This window comes from Nannospalax galili, unplaced genomic scaffold (assembly GCF_000622305.1).
Source record: "Nannospalax galili isolate Female #2095 unplaced genomic scaffold, S.galili_v1.0 scaffold591, whole genome shotgun sequence".
Lineage (NCBI taxonomy): Eukaryota > Metazoa > Chordata > Mammalia > Rodentia > Spalacidae > Nannospalax > Nannospalax galili.
In genome coordinates, this window is record NW_008330926.1 from 1,444,905 (window position 1) to 1,466,570 (window position 21,666).

The 21,666-nt window shown below is 42.6% G+C and overlaps 1 protein-coding gene and 1 long non-coding RNA gene across 6 annotated transcripts; one reads left to right on the forward strand and one right to left on the reverse strand.

Moving 5' to 3' along the window:
- Positions 1-3,863: 3,863 nt before the first annotated feature.
- Positions 3,864-8,560, reverse strand: LOC115067719. Its single transcript, XR_003847087.1, has 3 exons — positions 8,377-8,560; positions 5,579-5,740; positions 3,864-4,075 (listed from the first exon to the last, which is right to left on the reverse strand). It is a non-coding gene; the product is annotated as an uncharacterized LOC115067719 (long non-coding RNA).
- Positions 8,561-8,629: 69 nt separating this feature from the next.
- Positions 8,630-21,305, forward strand: Etv3 (ETS variant 3). Of its 5 annotated transcripts, XM_008853205.2 has the most exons (6): positions 8,631-8,705; positions 10,233-10,291; positions 10,873-11,110; positions 12,348-12,463; positions 19,034-20,092; positions 20,727-21,305. In XM_008853205.2, exons 2-6 carry the CDS (start codon positions 10,246-10,248, stop codon positions 20,795-20,797), a joined length of 1,530 nt encoding a protein of 509 aa, XP_008851427.1. In that variant the 5' UTR covers positions 8,631-8,705; positions 10,233-10,245; the 3' UTR covers positions 20,798-21,305. The 5 variants fall into 5 exon arrangements, with proteins under 5 accessions (XP_008851409.1, XP_008851427.1, XP_008851418.1 ...); XM_008853187.2 differs by having other exon boundaries at positions 8,630-8,705; positions 19,034-21,305; XM_008853196.3 differs by having other exon boundaries at positions 8,632-8,705; positions 10,236-10,291; positions 19,034-21,305.
- Positions 21,306-21,666: the final 361 nt, after the last annotated feature.

The window sequence follows — 21,666 nt, forward strand, 5'->3', positions numbered from 1 at the left end:
TTTCAGCATATTTCAAAAGACTCAGCATAACTGTCAATAACTGTCATCTGGTCAAATCTTCTTGGTGTCCCCACAGCATGACAATGCCCCTATCCTTGCCATGTATCAAATAGCTCATTCATGATTATAACAAAATTCCTACCACAGAGCAACTGAAACAACAGGGCTTATTGTTGCTTTACAAGAAGTCTGGAGGTAGGTGGTTCCAGGGTTGATTTGCTGATACCAGAGTGCTAGGTTAGTGTCTCTGTAACTCTCCTGGCCCTCTGCAGAGGTTCATAGCACCTCCAAGCTTATATGACAACATTCAATATCAAGAAAGATGTGTTAACTCACTAAGGCTACCACAACAAAGGACCACCAACTGGGTGTCTTGAACAATAGGAATTTTATTTTCTCATATTTTCTGGAGGCTCAAAGTTTAAGACCAAGATGAGGGCAGAGTTGGTTTCTTCTGAGGCTTTTCTCCTTGGCTTATAGGTTGTCTTTTCCCCGTGTAGTCACATGTTCTTAGTGTGTGTGTGTGTGTGTGTGTGTGTGTGTGTGTGTGTGTGTGTGTGTGTTATGTCTAAATGCCTTCTTCTTAGAAGAATCCAGTCACAGGAGATTAGGGTCCACCATAATGGCCTGACTTGAACCTAATTTGTCCTTGAACACTCTGCTTCCAAATGCTGTCACATTCTGAGGTATTGCAAATTAGGACTTGAATATATGAACTTGATCAGGGGCACATAATTCAGCCATAACAGATAAAGATTCTGGAATAGGAGCCCCCTTTAAGAATTATCCTTTTTAGGTGAAAGGACTTTCCTGGAATCTTTCAGTAGACCTGCCAAGCAGGATTTGGTAACTTGCCCCTTTCCTAGGAAAGTATTTCCACTCTGAGGAAGGGGAACTGGAAAGGATAGGAAGGACCACGGGATAAGCTGCCAAATGGTCTGCCAGACTATTCCCACACTGACAGAGCTGTCTGCTTTACAGGTCATGTCTGCCTCTCCTACTAGCTCTTTGAAGCAGAGATCAGTGCTTCAGTTATCTGAGTGCCCCTAGCAAACAGCCCTGTACCTGGTTCACAGTGCATGTCCAACCACTATCTGTTAAAGGAACAAATAAATATTATTTAATAAACTAGATAAACCTGTTTGTGTTACATTTCATTACAGCATTAAATCTTCATATATTTGGCTTGCACAGTCTCATACCTTTCAATAACTGTAGGGTGTATTACTAATGAAACTGCTTTTACAATCAAGTTCTGCAAGCTATGTCTCCCCCAAATCTGTGTAGCTGCATGAATTTTTGCAGAATGAATAATAGATAATTAAAGCATAAAAATATATTGAATATTATGAGCTAAGAAGTTATGGTTTCTAGAAAAATTTCTCCCAGAACTAGTATCTGTTCTGCCAGCATTTGCGAAGGTGACTATATCAGCAAGTATCTATTTCTATTTGTTATAAAGAGTGGTCCAGATGAATTTGGCCAACAGGTTTATGGCTTTCTCATGCTGACAGCAATTCAAAAAGAAGTAAAGCTATTTGATATGGTATTTGAGTTTGGCTCCATGGAGTGACAGGGTGTTAGAGAGCCAGATCCTAGTATGTATCACTTTTGCTACACCAAACCCCACATATTTGATCTTTGGTGTCCTATAGCAGAGGGAAAATCAAAGCACCTAACTATAAGCAGCATTAGTTGTGAGAAGTGACTGACTTGATGGTGGTTCCTCAAATTCTGATGACTTACTACCAATGTTAGAGAGATTCATGATTTCCATCAGATTCCTGCTTCTCACTTTGCAACAAAGTGAAAGGATTCCAGAAGCTGAGGTTCAAATCATGCAAGAAAATAAGGAGCCAAGGAGGCAGAAACTCAGTCACTACAAGTAACTGGTTTCCCAGAGGCAGTGTATTTTGGCACCATGAGACAAGCTTTGCAAATGTGAGTTAAGTCTCCTCACCCTATTTGAGACCCAAGGGATTCATTCCTCCCTCGCACACTTCAAGTAATGAGGTTCAATTATAACGTTCAGGTTCAATTATTGTGTCAGGGCTTCAGAGGCTGTCTCAAGGCAAAATATTTTCTGCGAGTAACTCAAGAGAAACTAGCACTGTTCTGGACCAGTTAATGGCATGTAAGGGCAGGAAATGACTTGGTCTGCACCCAACATCTGCATCATGGATGAGCTGGACAAGATGGCACTTGTGTGTATTTGTGCTCTGGTGCTGCCTGTTCCCTGGGCCCCAAGAGCTTTCCTAACTAACAGCCAGGGGATGGAATTGCACGCTATGGTGTTTTCCTAACAAGTTGTGACTTTTTCTTCTTTCCTTAAAGCATTGGTAGCTCAGAATTATGTTGCAAAACTCATAGCCTGTTACTACGATGGTAATTTTTTTTCATTGTGCCAATGAACCAGATCTTAACACATCATTGCAAGCACATTATAATAAACTATTGTCGAGAGAAAATTATCCTGGCAATATATGTATCTAGAAATTCTACCTTACGAATTGTTGTTAAAATATGATAGACTCCCAGTTCCTTTCGATGTCCTACTCTTATATATGAACTTGCACTCCCTTCTCCATGCTGCCAACACAATGACTAGCTTTACTTCAATGTTCTCTGCTCTTCCTTTCTCTCTCTCTTCCCTCTCTCCTCTCCCTCCTCTCCCCCGTCCCTCTCCCTCTCCCTCTCCCCCTCCCTCTCTCTCTCTGACAGGACATCATGAAGCCCAAACTGATCTCAAACTCTCTAGATAGTCAATAATGACCTTGAACTCCAGATCTCCTACCTCTGCCTCCCCAGTGCTGGGACGACTTGCACACCTTGTTCTCTGCTTTCTACAGTGACTTTGACTCTCCGGCATTTCTCACGTAGTAAGCATGCTACTATTTGGAATCCCATTACCTGCAGTGCTGGCATCCCGAAGATCAAAGGCACAATGACTGATGAGACATTGCAAAATTCTGCAATGACTTTTGAGTCATTTAGAAAATATTTGAGTGTATTTAGAAGAGTTTAACATTAGTGTCTTAATGGATTGTTTGCATGCCTGCTTCAAGTATATTAAAGTATACAATAACATGTTATAATAAATCAACATGATGTGGACAAACTGAAATTACAGAAAAAAATAAAAAATGGGACTTAATGTAATTAATACTCAGTCTGAGACTCAGAGTTAAAGCTAGCCAGAAGAGACCTCGTTTCAGCATCCCTCTAAGAAAGCCATGGGGATTTCAATTGTCAACTCAGCAGTGTTCAATGCCTCTGAAAAAGTCAATCTTATCCAAGATCATTTTTTTTTTTTTTGTCTCTTTGAGACAGGGTCTCCTTGTAGCCCCAGCTGTCCTGGAACTCACTATGTAGACCAGGCTCAAACTCACAAAGATCCTCCCAAGTGCTGGGATTAAAGGCATGTGTCACCATGCCCGGCCAAGATTATCTTTTTTTAAGTGTCCAAATTAAGAAGGGAACAGTTTTACTCTGTATCTAGGCAGTCAGGTCAGGTCTATAGAGGACTGTGTTTTGTTATGGAGGCCACATTTGAAAAAGAAAGGAACTAAGAATGTTTCTTTGGCAACTCTGATATAATAGCTATCAACAGCTGAAGAGTATCTAAAGGAAGAAACCTCACATTTAACCATGTAGCCCCAGAGCCCAGGAGTCATGATTAGAAATGCCCAAGGAACAGCTCTATATAAGGTAAAACTTTCTACAGTGTTTAGGATGATCAAAGCAATGGAGTTCAATGAACTTGGGGACAGAAAAAGGAAGACTTCCGGGATACAGTAACTTCTATTCTTTCTCTGATGGTAGATGCTTAAATATTTGCTTTATTGTAGTTTTTCAGTGGTCCACCATACATTTCCATGCTCTCTTCTGTAGGTGTGATATATTTCACAATGAAAAACATTGACTGGGTTGTCAGTTAAGTGGTGAATTCCCACCATTGTAAGGGCTCAAATGGAAGCTGGTTGCACTGGTTTCAGAGACTAGAGAGATGACTTCCGATGCTCACTCATCTCTAAGATCCTGGAACATATCAGGCAATTCTTACAGCAAAACTTTTCTAAAATATGAAAACAATAGCCTTTAATTAACTTCATGGGAGGCTTCACTTGGGGCAAGTTCACGACAACTATTACTGATGTTTATTAGACCATGATCCCCATATCTGTATTACAGTGACTGTCATTTTATTAGCCCTTATATATGAGAAGTAGATAGACACAGTTTGTGCCCTCTCAGAATGACAGGTGACAAACAGTCATAAAGAGAACAGAGTGAGAACCAGAATACAAACAGTGAATAAATAAATAAATAAATAAATAAATAAATAAATAAATAAATAAATAAAAAACATTTATGTGGTAAACAGGTCAAAGTTTCAGGTATTGTGAGAGTGGGAAACAAATGCCAAGGCTTAGAAAACACAGTCTAAATGGGCTGCAGCCAGAAGCTAGCTCTCTCTACTACCATTAATTCCACTGGGCTTCCTGGAAGAAGGGAACCTTCAGAAATACATACTCTGGCAATCAAACATTTGAGCAGGGGAATCTTTCTCCCGAGCTGCCAGGAATAAAAGCCAAAATAGCCTAAGTGATCATTTCCTCCTGTGAATCCTGTTCTCCTGTTCTGCTCCTCACATGGTCTCTCACTACCCTATCCACTGTGCTGATCTGAAAGAGAACTAAGACCCAAAAAAGGGAAATGAGAGGCAGGGGTATTTGTGGACTATGATGGACGTAGAATCCCGGAGAGTCCTTTAGTCCCCCAAGCCATTGCAAATAAGCAGCCAAGTTCTCTGCTCCTTCTGGCTTAGCTGTAACTTTGGGCAAAGTCACTTCTGCTTTGGACCCACTTAACCTTTAATCTGGGGATCCCCAAACATGTTACCGACATTAATTCCTCTATCCCTACAACAACCTTAGTGTTGGGAAAAACGAACCAAAACACAAGGCCTTATAAGCTACTCTAGTCCAACATACTAAAATGCAAATAAAATCTAGTCAAAATTTATTCTTTCATAATTTATCTTTACTTAAGGGGAAAACCAAGGCCATCAATTTCATATCAGCCTTTTAGTCTTTGACTTCATCTAGGTCAATAATGTTCCAGTATTTTTTTCTTCCTGGATATTATTTGGTCAGGGTCTCATGTATCTCAGGCTGGCCTCAAACTCAGTATGTATAAGAGTATGTCCTTGAACTCCTGAACTCCTACTTTTACCTTCCAAGTGCTGAGATTACAAGTCTGTACCATCATACTGGTCTATGTGGTGCTGGGGATCCAACCTAGGGCGTGGGGCATGCTAGGTAAGCACCCTATCAACTGAGCTACATTCCCAAGCCCCCTAGAAATTCTTAGCATGGTGACTTGATGGAGAAACTGAGACACAAAGTGATTAAACTGTGTTACCTCAGGCTAGGTCTCATAAAATAGTAAGAAACCTAAAAGCCCTAATTCTCAGGACAAAATTCTTTTTTCATTAGATTCTGACTCAAATTTGAAACACTGAATCTACTCAAAGTTTATGAAATTATGTGGTCCAGTTTGAGCTCTTGATACCTACCAAGAACAGTGCGGGATCTGGGATGGCAGCAAAAGTAATCACGATCCTTGACCTTTGTAAAAGGTTTCAGAGTTTACAAGTACCATTACACTCTGTCCTCATAAAGATGTCAATAGCGTCCCCTTTTAGATAGGAGGTGGGAACTCAGAGAAAACTAGTGTCCTGGAACAGAACAGATAACAAAGGTTGTAATAGGGACTGAGACTCGGTGTCTTCTGAACCCAAGTTCAGTGAGAATAAACTTTGGGGAAAAGAGGCCTTCTATTGGAGACTTCAAGGAGACTAAGGAAGGGAAAAGAAGCCAGTGTCACCAGTGCCTCCACACAGGTGAGCAGAGAAGAAAATCAGCATCATTAGGTATTTCAAGTGGAGGCACAAAGCTGCTCTTGGCACTGTGGGGACCATGGGTCTAACCTCTAAGGAACTGCAACTTAAGACAAACACACTATGAAGAATAAATAGGTACATTTGAACAAATGATGAAATATGAGCAGTCAAATGCAAGAGTAGACAGGAAAGTTGTTTTTATCATACACATGCCCAGGTAGGCTTGAGGTATGGAGAATTGGTAAGTATATAAAAGAAAAATGGAAACAATAAAGACAGGCAAGCCATGGCTGAGGGGGAAAAAGTTCAATCCAGGAAGGATTTTCTTTTTAAAAAAATAAAATATGTTTTAAAGGTGTTCCCTTCTTTCTTCCTTTTGTTTTGTTTTGAGTCAAGGTCTCATATAACCCAGGCTGTCCTCAAACTCCCCATGTGGATGCTGGCCTTGAACTCTTGATTCTCCTGCCTCTGCCTCCGAAGTACTGGAATAACAGACATATACCACAGTGCCTAAGAAGCAGTAGAGTAGTTGTGTTTGGGTAAGAATGGAGTTTTGAGATTACGGTTTAGAGCAGAATCTTATCCTAGACATGGGACAATTACAAAGATGAATAGGAAGAAGGAAAAAAGAAGTGTCAAGAAGGTAATGTCAAAGTTGCTCTGAGCAACTGGAAATTCAAGAGAGATTACAAGCTATTTTGACTACTAGGTTCTATCTAAGTGCTTCCATGCCCATACTTGCAGAAGGTGTATTCCCCATTTCAGAAGCACAAAGAACCTTCAACTTGTGAACGCCTGTTTGCAAGAGATGCTGAAGGCAGCCATGCAGTGGTGAAAATGGTAGATAGACTCTTTAGTATACTGAGCAGGAAGTCCCCAGCAGTCCTAATCTCCCCATATTCTGCCAATCACAAGAAAGATTCCCTGTGTATAGCTGGTCTCCCCATACGCACACATTGTCCCAGTTTGTTTTATCAAAGCCAAATTCACCTGTTGAGTTCCAGGCCAGTGATCAACTAGATTCTTAGAGTAAAATCTCTGTTGAGTTTTGCTGGGCTATAAACATTTCTCAATTTGGCCAAGCACAGAGACCTGTTTATCTCTAATTGTGTTTACTCACCCTCTGTGCCCCTAATTAGTCAGAGAAGTAGCAACAGAGAACCAGTAGGAGTCTAGAAGAGTAAAAATATGCACAGTCTATTCTCTGGTCCCTGGTTCTTTACAGTACAAAGGGTCTTGAAGTAGGTAAGACTGTGCTGGCTCTACCCATAACCATCTAAGTCATGAGCTGAAAGTTGGCAACCTCAGACTTTCTGAGAAACTGCTCATTCCTGATCACCCTGGTTTCTGAACTGACAGAATTACGAAGATGCGCACAGACAGTTTGAGAAGTTGAGGATTCTTATCAGTCTTATGAACATTTCTGCCATCTATTCACCTGCTGTATTCTGCACTGTATTAGCACATGTAATACTTATAGAATCCCCTACAAATAAGATACTGATAAACACCTTAGGAGTCAATGAGACATCTCCAGGAACTGACAGAGAGCACTCAACCAAGATAACAAATAGTTGAAGGCAAAAGGGTTGAATCGATTTTAGCTAAACCCTGGCATTTTGTTCTGTTCAATTAAACACAGAAGACAGCATTTTAGGGACTGTGCAGAAGATGGAGATTACTACCATATAAATCATTTCTACACTCAAAGAGCTCACGGACCACTTGCAGATACTAGTAATCCTCTCCACACTTAAATCGTACTCATTTACCTTCAGAGTAGGACTTTCTAACTGGAAAGAAACTTTACCTTACCAATGCTATTATTCCTTGTTTTTTAAATAGATAAGGCAACTTCAGGGCATACAAAATGGTCAACTTGTCAACAACTGGGGAAGGACAAGCAGCAGGAGCCAGAAGCCAAGAGTGGCAAAATCGCAAGCTCAATGGCCAGCCTGGAGGATGGAGGAGGCGATAACAGGATAGCAGCATGTCCAAAACCAGAAGCCAACTTTTACAACAACTAATGGTAATATATCCTTGTTCTGTGTGGTTCACAAGACAGAAAGGTGTAATGGAACAAAGCAGGTGATATGCATTTGATCAAGACAGATCTTCGATTCAGCCTCCTATCTTCAACTCCCCCCAACATTTTACCAGTTTACTCTTCGCTCATTTCACCTTCACGGATCCGCACTCTGGAGTAAAATAGGCCTGGACACCATTTTGATTTACGGAAGCTGGCTTCAGAGATTTTTATCATTAATTCTTAAGAAAATTTTTAAAGAGCAATTTTTAATTGCTCAAACTGGAAGCGATTAATTCTTAAAGAGCAATTTTTAATTGCTCAAACTGGAACAAAAGTTTAAGGGAGGTGGGATTTGTGTCTGGATGACAAAAACTTGCACGTTGTAGTACTTAGTTGAGGAAAAACTAAGGCTTAAAATGGAAACAAGCGAAGAAATGCTCACTCCCTGGTCTCCAGCGGGAGGAAACGCCAAGGCCGCACGCTTCGGGGGTTTCTGAGCTTCTTAGGTATGGAAGGACCTACAGCGAGCAGACAACAGCCGGGCTACGAACCCGACCTGCTTCTCGCTGAGCGCGTGACCAGTTCAGTGCGGGCGGAAGTCGGCGGCGCAGACACACGGACGCGCGCGGGGCTCGGGCACCACCTCCTCTCCGCCCCCGCCCAGCGCGGAAGTGACGAAGGCATCCTAGGCGGTCACTTCCTGCTGGGTGGATGAGGAGGAGCCCGAGCTGCCGCGGAGGAGCTCGAGCGGAGATTGACCGCACCGGAGAGGTGAGCCCGGCGTCGGAGGCCGCGGCCTGGAATTCCGGGCGGGTAGGGCGCCGTGGGATGAGGGCTGCGGGCCGGGCGGACCCGGCGCCGTCAGGCCGTGCACGGATGATCGAGCGCCCTCGAAGAGATCGGCGAGCACCTGCAGGCAGACGCTCTGGACCCTGGGGGGCCTGTGTGAAAAGCTGGGGCTGCAGGATGAGGGACGCGTCCGGGTCAGGTCGGCGTCCCCGGGTGCTAGCCCACAGACCTCTGGTTCCTCCAGTTCCTTGTGGTAGGGAAAAGGCCCCGCGCTCCGACAGCGCAGTCTAGTTGTTAGAATCCAGGACTGCTTCCTGGAGCCCTGGGGAAATCAGTGTTTCTCCTCCTCTTCGTCTGGGAAATGGGTGAGGAAGCTCCTGCCCAACCCCGGGTGCATTGTTACTGTGGATCTCGTGCGTGTGCCAGGGGCTGTGCGTTTTCTCTTTCCTTTGGCTCGTTCGTCTCCTCCGTTTATATAGACTGAAACTACCGGTCTCCTTAATGTGTATGACGAGAAAGAAACTGCAGAGCATCTAGAGGAATTCTAGGTTAGGTGACATTTCCAGGATTAGGAATTTGTCCTCACCCCACCCTGGGGCCACTGAAGCACCTGCATTCCCTCTAGACTCCTGCTCTTGTGGGTGTTGAGGACCCTGAAGGGCACTAAGGATAAATCTGCCCTCTCCTGCCCCTGGTTCACCCTTCCTTTCTCTTCGCTGAAGAACTAACACAAAGCTGCTTACTGCTGCGAACAGGAAATTTATTGAGGAACTATAAATCTACATGGAATGAATTCCGACGCTAGCAAGACTCCCTCCATCTCTGGCCAGAAGATCCCAAGTGCCTACTTTGTTTTTTCATTCTGTTAAGGGGATAAAATTTTTCTCACAAAATTTAGGAAAGTTATGTTGTATAGAGTGACTGTACATAGGAGGTATTTACTTTCTGTATCCCAGAGTATTTTTCAAGAGTGAGGGGGCAATTTCTGACTGGGAGATATTTTCCTTCTCCGTCTCACGTAATTCTGTAAAATAAATCAAAATCATATGCTCGTTCTTGAGTAGGTTTCAGATGGATTTTTTTTCCCCATCCTTTAAATTGGTACATCTTAGTGAACTTGGGTTTGTGCATCTTGCCATCTGGGCTTGTCTAGTAATAGAAGACAAACTGCTTGACTTGTTTTTGCTGCTTTTTGGACCTGTTTCACTGTTCCTTTTTTAACATTTGGAGAGTTGATCAGGAGGAAGAAAGCAAAATATTAAAGGACAGTGTTTATACTTTGTGGTTAAAGTCAGGTGAGAGATAATTACAGCTTTCAAAGCTGATTGACCTGAGGACCATCATTTGATGACTTGAGGATTAGTAGTTCGGAGGTGACATGCTTGAAAGACAAAGAGCTGTATAAGGAAGGAAAGACAGGAAAGGATGTTTAGGGGAAAGCTGTTGCCAGAGACCTTACTTGGATAATACATAGCATTTCATAGTAATTTTGTGACTTTTGTCTCCCAGCAGGAGGGTGAAAATGAAAGCAGGCTGTAGCATCGTGGAAAAGCCTGAAGGAGGTGGAGGTGAGCAAACTAATCATCTCTGTTGTACCTGGACTGTCCCTTGGTGGTTCCTGTGCTTCCTACTTGGGCTTGGTTTACAAATGCTAGACTGAGATTGACAGATTTTGACTGGGTGGATCTTGGTAGGATTGTTGGAAACTTGTTTCCTATGGATATATATTGAACATATCTGGTCCACAGACCTTTATCCCAAGTTTTAGAATCTCTTATTCTGTTACAAATATTATTCTCCCCTGGGGGTTAGGTATTTTCTATTATATTTTCCTGAAACACTAGTTTATCTTTGTTGTTTGTTCCTTTTGGAACTTTCATCCCTCATAGAAAGTAGATAATGATATTTAGTAATCTAGGAAAAATTGAGAGATTAGGATGCCTAGGTACTGCTGCCCAATTCTTATCAGATTCAGTGATTGCCACAAGGATGTATAATTTCTCTGTCCTTTCTCTCCTCTTTGTGGTTAACCCAGCTGACTGGGTATGGTTGCAAAGTACTCTAGAGATTGTGAGCTGTGGAATGTGGAAGCAGGGGTCCTGGCATATTTGTTCCTAACTACTTTGATCTTGTCCTTTTCATATTTAAGGGTATCAGTTTCCTGACTGGGCCTATAAAACCGAGTCATCACCAGGCTCCCGGCAGATCCAGCTGTGGCACTTCATCCTGGAACTGCTGCAGAAGGAAGAGTTCCGCCATGTCATCGCCTGGCAGCAGGGAGAGTACGGGGAGTTTGTCATCAAGGATCCAGATGAGGTGGCTCGCCTCTGGGGCCGCAGGAAATGTAAACCTCAGATGAACTATGACAAGCTGAGCAGGGCTCTCAGGTAAGGAAAAGAGGTCCAAAGCTTTGTGGTATTAATAGATTGGAAGGAAAATAGGCAGTTTTGTGAATGTTGGATAAAAAGTGTATCAGGTGATGAGAGACTGCACTTCTTGATGAAAAGTGTATAGCTTAAAAGTGAGAGTCAGAGAGGTGTGAATCTTGAGAGACACAGAGGAGAAAAGGTATGTCTGGTTATATGTGTAAGGGAACTACAGTGTGGCTGGCACTGGCTCCTGATAGACAGATGATTCTTCTCTCCAGTGGGTAAGAGTATATGGTGAAGGGTGGACTGGGACTCATGTTTAATCCAGAGGGTTAGTATAGACTTCCCTACTAGGAAATTCCTGTAATCTCTCTTCTGTAAGCTCCCCTAGAAGAAGGTAGAAAGGTAAATACAGGAGGAAGGCTTGTTGAGTGGCTCTGAACTTGGCTGCTTGCACAGGCACTGTGTCTGTAGGCTCCATTGTCAATCTACAGGTTGCTCCAGCATCTAAAGTATGATTACTATAAGTGCTTCCAAATTCTGTTTTTTCTTTGTCAGTTTAAATTTTATAACTCTTTAAATTTCTTAACTCTTTAGCCCTCAAGGGGCCAGCAGGTAGTTTGTGACACATGCTACTTAATAGAAGCCAGACCAAAGAGTCCAGCTTCAGAGAAGTTGCCTGCCTTTCCTCATTTTCAGTACCCTGACTATAAAATCCATGCAGTTTTGCCAGAGCCTGCTGCATCCCATTTGAGTCTTTGAAGGTAAAATAGGCTACAGTGGCTGCTGTTTTCCACATCAGGACATTCCATTGCCTCACTGGCTACCATAAAATAGTTTTACATCATTTTGTCTGTGCCTTGCACTTAGGCCTTCAGTCTATCCCCATGAGAACTCCCAGAAGACTTGGTTTGACCCCACCTGGGCAAAACAGAAAGGCAGTGACTTAGAGTGGAGTGGGAAGGAAATGAACTCTGGATTGAGAGAAGTGGGGAGATGAGTGGTTAGAACTGAGGTGGGTGTTCAGGATCTTGAAATTAGGATATCTCTAAAATTCTAGCCAAACACTAGAACGTAATTGAAACTGAGTAAGAAAAGTAAGCTCTTAAGTCTCCAAGCTCTAACGTCAGGCTACAAAAGAATGGTGAGTGATTGTTGTAAGCAGTGCATAGGGCAAAAATGGGTGTTCTTAGTAATTACCTCAAAAGCTACCAGTAGCAAAAAAATAAACTAGCATGTGTTCTTATTTTTACAGATACTATTATAACAAGAGGATCCTTCATAAAACAAAAGGGAAAAGATTTACTTATAAATTTAATTTCAACAAACTGGTGATGCCCAACTACCCATTCATCAACATTCGGTCAAGTGGTAAGATGCACACTCCTTTGGTGGAGAGTTAATTTTTATTAAAAAGAGTTTTTAAAACCCAGTTCTGAGGTGTGAGCTGTGTGAGGAGTTTTCTGACACTAACATGGTGTGATCTGCCTCACATCCTTGCTCATCTCCTAAAGGGGTAACAGGCCATGTATTTTCATGGTAGGTTTCATTTGTTTCGTTCCCTTTTATGTGAATTATTTGCAATCTCAGTATTAAACTGTCTTTTTGGGAAATGTGAGCCCATAGATTTGTGTTGAATTTTAAGTTCAAGACTCAGTTTTAACACCTTGCCCAAAGGCTGTCTCATAGCTGTGAACCTGTTTCTACCAACACATCCGATTTTCTATGAAACTACAAGTTCTTCCTTATCAAGTGAATGTCATCAAAACCACAGCATCCTTGGTCAGAAAAGGAGAGGTTCGCATGTTTGCACTGAAAGGCAGAGTCTTTGATCTGCACTAGGGCTTAGCACTGTGCTCAGAGCAAGACTCTGGGGTTAGCCTTCACTCCTTTTAAGTACAGCTGGACTTACATCTACTCTACACTGTCCAGGTTAACAGTTTTCCATCCCAGCTCACAGCCTTTTGGTCTGCCCCTTGATAAAGAGGCACCTACTTAATAAAGTGTTGAGTGGAGTTGTTTGTGGGGTCTGGAGATTTTTTGGAGGGGGTTATTAGGTTGTTTGTTTGCTTTTAAGATACAAATTATCCCCTGCTCAGGAAAGTTTGTAGCATTGTTGTTTAATTTTTGAGACAGATCTCACTGTGTAGCTCAGGCTGACCTTGAATTTGCTCATTTGCCTAAGCTGGCCTAGCGCGGTCTTCCTGCCTTATTCTCCCAAGCACTAGGATTACAGGTGTGGAATACCATGCTGGGCTATATTTAATCATTTTTGACCAGGGTATTGCTCTTTGTGGCATTCTGTGTTAAGGCAAAGAAAACTGATCATGATTTTGAAGTAACTTCTCAGAGAAAAGTTGACAGAAACTTGAAAAATTAGAGCAAGGGTGTGGCTAAAAGAATATAGTGTTAAGATCTTCTGGAGATATGTAATTACTACACACAACAAGTTAGGGCAGTTTGAGCTTGACTACTATCATTACCGTCCGTCTCTCCTGTAGCCACTCCCTTCTGTCCCTGGGGCATGCATTTAAAGGGGGTGAGGGGGACTGGAATGTATCTCTCTAATTACCACCTGTTTTCTTTCCTTCTGCTGGAGGATGCTGCATTAAGAAATCAAACCTGTTCCAGCCCTTGGAATCTTAGATCCCCTATTTCTTACTCTTGCCTTTTTGTGCTTAGAGAAATTGGGACTTCAGATGTACCATCAATTGTGAAGAGCGTATTGGTTGTTTGTATCTTTTCACTCCATGTCCCCAAAATGCTGATCTTGTTCCTCTTTGATCCATTTCCATCATTTGAAAACTCAGAAGTCCAGCCATTTGGACAACTTGAAACAGGATGTCCATCAACCCCTGAGTAACCTGGTTTTCCAGAGCAAGGAATTCTGGACTCTGATTCTGTAGAAGCTCTGGTTTGGAAACAGCAGTAGTCTGGCACACCTGCTGTACAAAAAGCCGTTAAGCCCACAGTGATCTTTTAACAGCTTCGAGATCCTAATCAAAAATCACAGAGAGGGGCAAGGGGCAGAGCTTAAGAAGAATGCTTGCCTGGCATGCATTAAGGCCCCAGATTCAATTCTAACTTTGTACCATTCTTTTAGGTTTACTATTTTGTCGTTCACATTCTAGGTATAAAAAACTCGGAAAAACCAAAGACGTTTGTTTACAGAGAACTTTCATCCACATAGATCCGAATGTTTAAGATTATACTGACAAAGGAAAACAACATGATTTAATATTTACTTAATCAAGATACTTGTGCTTAAGCAGATACTTGTGCTTAGTTGGCTGTGATGAATTATCTTGAACTACCTTCTAGCCTGGTACCATGTATGTTTTAATATTCACCTTTTGCAAATGGTAAAATTAAGGATGAGGATAGCAAAATCAAAGACCAAAGTAGGTTCAGTAGTTACCTGCTATGCTAAATCGTTTCTCAGAAAACACCTTGTGAAAGATTGAACTATTGAAATCTAATCTTATTTAACACATTATACATTCCTCCCTTCAGTTAAGATTCATTCATGTGTTCAACAGATAATGTGTTGATCCGTAAAGAGTTTGGATCCTGGAGGCTAAAAAGATCCTCTCTATAGGTGATATAGTGAAGCTGTTTTGGTCTCTGTGCTAAAATACATATGTGGCCAAATTCACAACCAAATAATACAGAAGTTTTATATTCTTTTTCCCTTCCTCTTTGTCCTGCTTACTGTTAATAGTTTAGGGTAGAACTGGGCATGGTGATACAAGCCTGTAATCCCAGCACTTGGGACATAGAGGTAGATGGATCAAGAGTTATCCTTGGCTATTGAGTTCAAGGATAACCTGGGCTACTTTGAGACCATGTCTCAAAGAACCCCAACCCTCCAAAAAAAAAAAAAACACTTCAGGGTCAGGGTCAGTATCTGAGTTATGTTGAAATAGTTGTACCAGACAGGCATAGTGCATACTCTGGTAATCTCAGCATTTAGGAGACTGAGGCAGAAGGATTAAGAGTTTGAGGCTAGCCTGAACAACATAGTCTGTTTCTCAATAAAATAAAAGTACTTCTGTATCTTGTTTTTTTATACTGTATTTGCTTAAGTAATATTGAAAGATATAGAAGATACTAGTAAAGAACGGCTAACTCTCGTGGGTTAGGGACAGGACAGACTAATTCATGAACAGACTTGAAACCTCTCAGATTTTGCCTCCCTACTACCACCGTGGGTTGTTTGTTTGTTTGTTTGTTTGTTTGTTTGTTTTGGTCTTTTTGACACAAGGGCTACAGAGAAACATCAAACCTATAGAAAAATTGAATTCAGAACATTCTTATCTCCTTTAGCTGGCTTCGCTGGTGGTCGGTGTCATTGCCCTATGTGCTCTGTCTCTTTATTTGTGGATGCTTTTTCAATCTGGAGATTAACTTGCAGATACCATGGCATGTTGCCAGGTATCTCCCAGAAACAAGGATCTTTTCTATAACTGCAGTGACATTACCACATCCAGAAAGTTTAATATTGCTCTAGTAACTATTATCTAATGTGATCCTTATTTGAATGGTATATGCCTTATTAAAATTTTTATTTTTGAGCCATCATTATCTAAATATTAAATCAGGCATTAAGCTCATGCCTATAATCCCAGCACTCAGAAGACAGGGGAAGGTGGATCTCTGTGAAGGCCAACCTGGTCTACATAGCAGTCCAGTCTAGCCGGGACTACATAATGAGACTCAAAAAAACAAACAAAGGGGCTGGAGAGATGGCTTCACAGTTAAGAGCACTGATTGCTCTTACAGAGGACCCGGGTTCAAATTCCAGCAACCACATGATGGTTAACAATTGTCTGTAACTCCAGTTCCGGGGGATCTAATGCCCACTTCTGACCTCCACAGGCATTGCATGACACAGGTGCACTTACATACATGCAGCCAATACACTCATACACATAAAATATTTTTAAAAAAAAAAAAAAAGCAAAATTTAGGGACTAGAGAGATGGCTTAGCAGTTAACAACACTAGTTATTCTTGCAGAAGGCCCAGGTTCAAATCCCAGCACCCACATGGTAGCTAACAACTGTCCATAACTCCAGTTCCAGGGGATCCGACAGCCTCTTCTGTCCTCCACAGGCATTGCACGACACGGGTGCACTTCAATTCATGCAGGCAAAACATGCATACACATAAAAAAATAAATAAAATATAAAAAAAATACTTAACAACATGCAACTTGCTATGCACAGGTACTACTCCAATAGCTTCACATTGTTAACTGATTCCTCAAAATATTAGAATTGGTAGCTACATAATGAGACCTGGTCTCAAAAAAAAAGCAAAATTTATTTTAACAATATACAACTTGCTATGCACAGTGTTATTCCAAAAGCTTCACATTGTTAACTGATTTCTCCGAATATTAGGATTAGTCTTATTATTACTTATTTTGTTGGTATGAAAACTGAGGCAGAAAAGTAAATTGTCCAGAGGCACTTTGACAGGACCGGGCTTTGAACCTAGGCAAAGAACTTACTATTTGTATTTTTTCCCAAAGGGGGCATCAAAGACTCTCAATTATTTACTTACTAGTTAGAAGTTAAAAGATATCAGAACTAAGATTCAGATCCTCTGCCCCTATTACTTGAATCTCCTGTTGCCTTCAGGAGGGAATCTTCATTCAGGGTAGTAGTATCGACAATTTTTTAGAAGCATACTTTTTTTCAAACAGACTCTTAGATTTGACATCTCTACATACAACACATAAAAGTGGGGGCAGTTTTAGGTAATCAAAGGGAAGGGTCAGAATGCTGCCTTCCATGTATTGACCTGTCTTAACCTTCCTTTGTCCCATGTAAATACATTTGGAAAACACTCTCTATTCTCCTTTCAGATGTGCAGTGTGCCTTAGTGTATGTATAAAGACCAAGATAGCCTCCGTTTATAAAACAAAACACTAACTTGATTTAAACAAGCATTTCGAACTTGCTTAGGAGACAGGACTTTTCTCCATGGAACCATTGTTCCTTATTCTGCCCTTCAGATTACACATGAGTGGTTTTTCACTTTTAACTGGATAACACTCAATAAAAAGTCAAATCTAAAGAATCAAAAGATAGAGACTCTTAGGTGTTGTAATAAGCTGAGAGAAGAGATCCTTTGGCCCAGACCTGCCTTGGCTCTACTCAAATCACATGCAAGGTTATCTTTCCATTTTTCCTAATTAGGATTAAATCAGAGGCCTTAAAAACGAGGCCTGCAGAACCGTTTGCTATAGACCATCTGTTGGTAAATGCAGCTCTGGCAGTGCCACTCAGCATGTTCGCTGAGAAAAGCCCCAGTCTCACCCACAGTGGCCTGTTCCAACCATGACTAAGGACAGTTGTCACAGGAGTAGAAGGCGGCTGACAGGAGTGAAGTCTCACACACCACATCTTGGCACTGTTTCCTCCCCTAGACCACCACACTTTCACTGCTTTCTCTCCTCCTCCTCCTCGTTGGTCTTCACTTCTTCCCTCTTTTTCCTTTTTATCTCCCCTCAAGTATAAACAACTCTGGGTGTGGTCATAATAACAGCCACTGGTAGCTTTCTTGGGCTTTATTTAGGGCTTTCAGGGAAAATTAAGAATTTACAAGCCTTTTAAATTAATGTGGTTAGTACAATGGTAGTGCTTAGAGCTTCAAATTTAGTAGTTGAACTTGGTTTTTTAGTCCAGCCTGGCCTCAAATCACAGCGATTTTCTTGCTTTAGTTCCCAAGTGCTGAGATTACAAGCATGAGCCCCCACATTGGCCAGCATTCAAACTTAGAAGAGGAAGCAGTAGGTCCTGGATTTTCTCCCAGCCTCCTCAGTGCTTGGAAACAGAATGGAAGTAGAGCTCACTATGTAGGGTTCATTAGAAGAATCTAGATTTGGCAAGACTGGAAAGAATTTTGATCTCTGAAATAATGATTGTATATCAGCAGTGATAAGAAATCTGCCATAAGAACTTCCCCTAATAAACGTGGCTTTTTATACCAATCTATATCACTAAAGTATAGTCTTGTCAATGTCCATATATATGAGGTTAAGTCTGGGTTATTAGTGCATTGCCTAACACAGAGGTGTTTTCTTGGCTTGGTGGTTGTGGTTGGGTTTGCTTGCTTTATACATAGTGTGAATCATGGTGATGAGAAAAACCTATTTGTGAACTGGAAAACTGAGACAGGAGGTGTATACCCAAAAGAGTTTCAGAGGAGGCGGTTCTTACACTCAGTCATTCGTCCAGCTAATGCCTTAGTGGATACCTACAGTTGTTATGCCCTGAAATGTTGGGAATATAGTTTTAAACAATAGGAAGTCCTGGGGCTGCTGGCACTCACTGCTCTTGAAGAAGGCTTGGGTTCGATTCCCAGCACCCACATGGTGGCTAACAACTGTCCTTAACTCCAATTCCAGGGGATCTGATGCCCTCTTCTGACCTTTATGGCCGTTGCACAGCACAGGTGTACTTACATGCACATAGGCAGTACACTCAAACACATAAAATAAATTTTTTTTATTTAAAAAACGATAGGAAGTCATTGCTTTGTGAAATTAGAATATTGATCACAGGTGAATAGGAGGTCATTGCTTTGTGAAATTAGAATATTGATTGCAGGTGGGAAGAAGGAGGACCATACAGACAGCAACCTAAGATGTCAAAGGAAGATGGCAGTAGGTGGAATAGAGGAAGCTAAGCAATAAGTCTAGCCTTGAACTCTCTCAGTCCTTCTACCTCCACCTCCTAAGTGCTGGGATTTCAAAGCCTGGGCCACCACACCCAGCCTAAGCAGTAGTTTCTAAGAAGATAGTGAAGTGTGGGATTCAGTCCAATTGGAATGTTTTATTTCCTGTTGCCACTTAATGTTGTGTACTTAGTGTAAGTAAAAGTGATGATAGAATGACCAGGTGGCCAATGCAGCCTTTTGTCTTTTTCTTCAGGCGTGATTCCTCAGAGTGCGCCACCAGTGCCAACGGCCTCTTCCCGGTTCCATTTCCCACCTCTGGACACCCATTCTCCTACTGGTGATGTACAGCCAGGGCGATTCTCAGCTAGCTCCCTGACTGCTTCTGGCTCTGAGTCAGGCAGTAGCTCTGATAGAAAGGTGGAGCCTTCGGACCTGGAGGATGGCTCAGCCACTGACTGGCACCGGGGTGTAGATTTCATGCCCTCCCGGAATGCTCTTGGAGGAGGGGTCAGCCACCAGAAACGGAAGCCTGACATAATGCTTCCTCTGTTCTCTCGGCCAGCGATGTACCCTGACCCCCACAGTCCCTTTGCTGTCTCTCCGGTTCCTGGCCGTGGAGGTGTCCTTAATGTCCCCATTTCACCAGCCCTCTCCCTGACTCCCACAATCTTCTCCTATAGTCCCTCACCAGGCCTGAGCCCCTTCACCAGCAGCAGTTGCTTCTCCTTTAACCCAGAGGAAATGAAACACTACCTTCATTCTCAAGCCTGTTCAGTATTCAACTACCATCTAAGTCCCCGGACTTTTCCCCGTTACCCAGGCCTCATGGTCCCACCGCTGCAATGCCAAATGCATCCTGAGGATTCGGCTCAGTTCTCTATTAAACTGCAGCCCCCGCCTGCTGGACGGAAGAACAGGGAGAGGATGGAGAGCAGTGAGGAGTCCACACGTGTGTCTGCACCAACCAGCGTTCCTGTTCCCTCTCGAATTAAGGTGGAACCCACCTCTGAGAAGGATCCTGAGAGCCTCAAGCAATCCCTAAAGGAGGAACACCCTTCAGAGCTGGGCAGCCTGCAGATCAGGACCATAGAGGAGGGGAAAGGCACGGTCTTTGCCCAACCCTCTGCCCCACCCACCTGGCCCTCTGTCCCTGTTGGTATCCCTGGTGATGAACCCCTAGAAGTGAATGAAGACAGTGAGGACAGGTCTGACAAAGAGCCCAGTGCACCCGAGAAGAAGGAAGATGCCCTGATGCCCCCTAAGCTTCGATTGAAGCGGCGTTGGAATGATGACCCCGAAGCCCGGGAGCTGAGTAAGACTGGAAAGTTCCTCTGGAATGGGGCAGGACCCCAGGGCCTGGCGGCAGCAGCAGCTGCTGCCGATGCTTAAAAGTGGAAAGGGAGATGTTGATACTACAATCAGATACATACATGTATTTATGTAGCAAGATTCGGGGGGGTTAAGCTGGTTTGCTCATCGTGAGGTATAGACTTGTACTTTTGGGTTGGGGTGGGATAGGTATCTTTTGTTGTAAATTAGGTGGGGTATGAACACTTTATTTTTCCTGGTGGTAGGACATAGGGAGGGTATTGAACTGAAGAGGGAAGGAGCCTGTTTCCTGTTTTGAGGCTTATGCTTCCTGACAAGGAAACTCCATACGGGCCCACTACCTTGTAGTTCCTTGACAGTTCCAATTCCACAGTTCTCTTTTCTATTGTATTTATACATAGAAAACCAATAATGGGTTTATTTTGCTTTAAGAGAGATGAGTTAAAGAGAAAGGGTTATTATGGCTATAAGGTTGGGCAGGGAAGATGGATTAATGAGTATTTTGTCTGGAATATTTATTGCAGGGGAGGAATAAGATAACTCCAGTCTTACTGGAGTACAGACGTTCAAATGTTTTCGCTCTCATTTTTTTTCCCCTTTTTATAAATTGTTTTCAGGACACATGAGTGTACTGCCAGTTATAATGAGCAGGGAGGGCACAGGAGCTACCCCTCAGCTGCAGGGTTGAGGTGAGAAGCAAACCCTACTGCAAGTTCCTTGGACTTTGACCTACTTCACCTACTAAGAAGCCATGAGGAGTTGTAAACTCTTGATCAGGGAAGAAAGAAGAGGACAGGAGGAAGTAACCCAATGCCTTTAAAACAAAGCAGATGACAGAAATGCTCTTCATTTTCCTTTTTCCATTGTGGGTTTGGGAAGCCAAACCAAATATGACTGAGCAAGTTTTCTGAGAAGCAGGACAGTGCTATTGGAGATGTTTTCCATTGTGTCTGGTTCTCTTAGCATTTTCTTAAGTCGAGCCTTAACTATGAACATAGTTTAAGATGATACGGGTCGGTCAACATAAACCTGTAAAGGGCACAGGCACACTGTTCAGATAACCCAGGAATGCTGAGACATGGTTAAATTCCGAACTAATAGTCATTCCCTCTTGATGTTACTGGGATGGGTGGCAAAAAGGTGGGATTGTGGAGATGAAACAGAAAGTAGCTGAGGGAACAAGGGTTTTTTGGAACTGAAGGAAAAGGGGGAAGGAAAATGGCCTGACGACCAAAAGGCGAAGGAAGAGGGGTGTCTGTCCTGTAACGGTGTTGCCATCCTTATCCCATTTCCCCAGATTGGTCATGAAACACCAGTTCACAGACTGAAGAGTCGTTCCGTGGCCTGACGACCAAAAGGCCTGGTGCGAAGGAAGAGGGGTGTCTGTCCTGTAACGGTGTTGCCATCCTTATCCTATTTCCCCAGATTGGTCATGAAACACCAGTTCACAGACTGAAGAGTCGTTCCTTCGTGGGAAATAGCCTCCCAAAAGACTAGTACTAGGGGCAGAGGGAAAGCAGCAGTTGCCAGCCTCTTAGGTGTGCCTGCAGTGTAGTG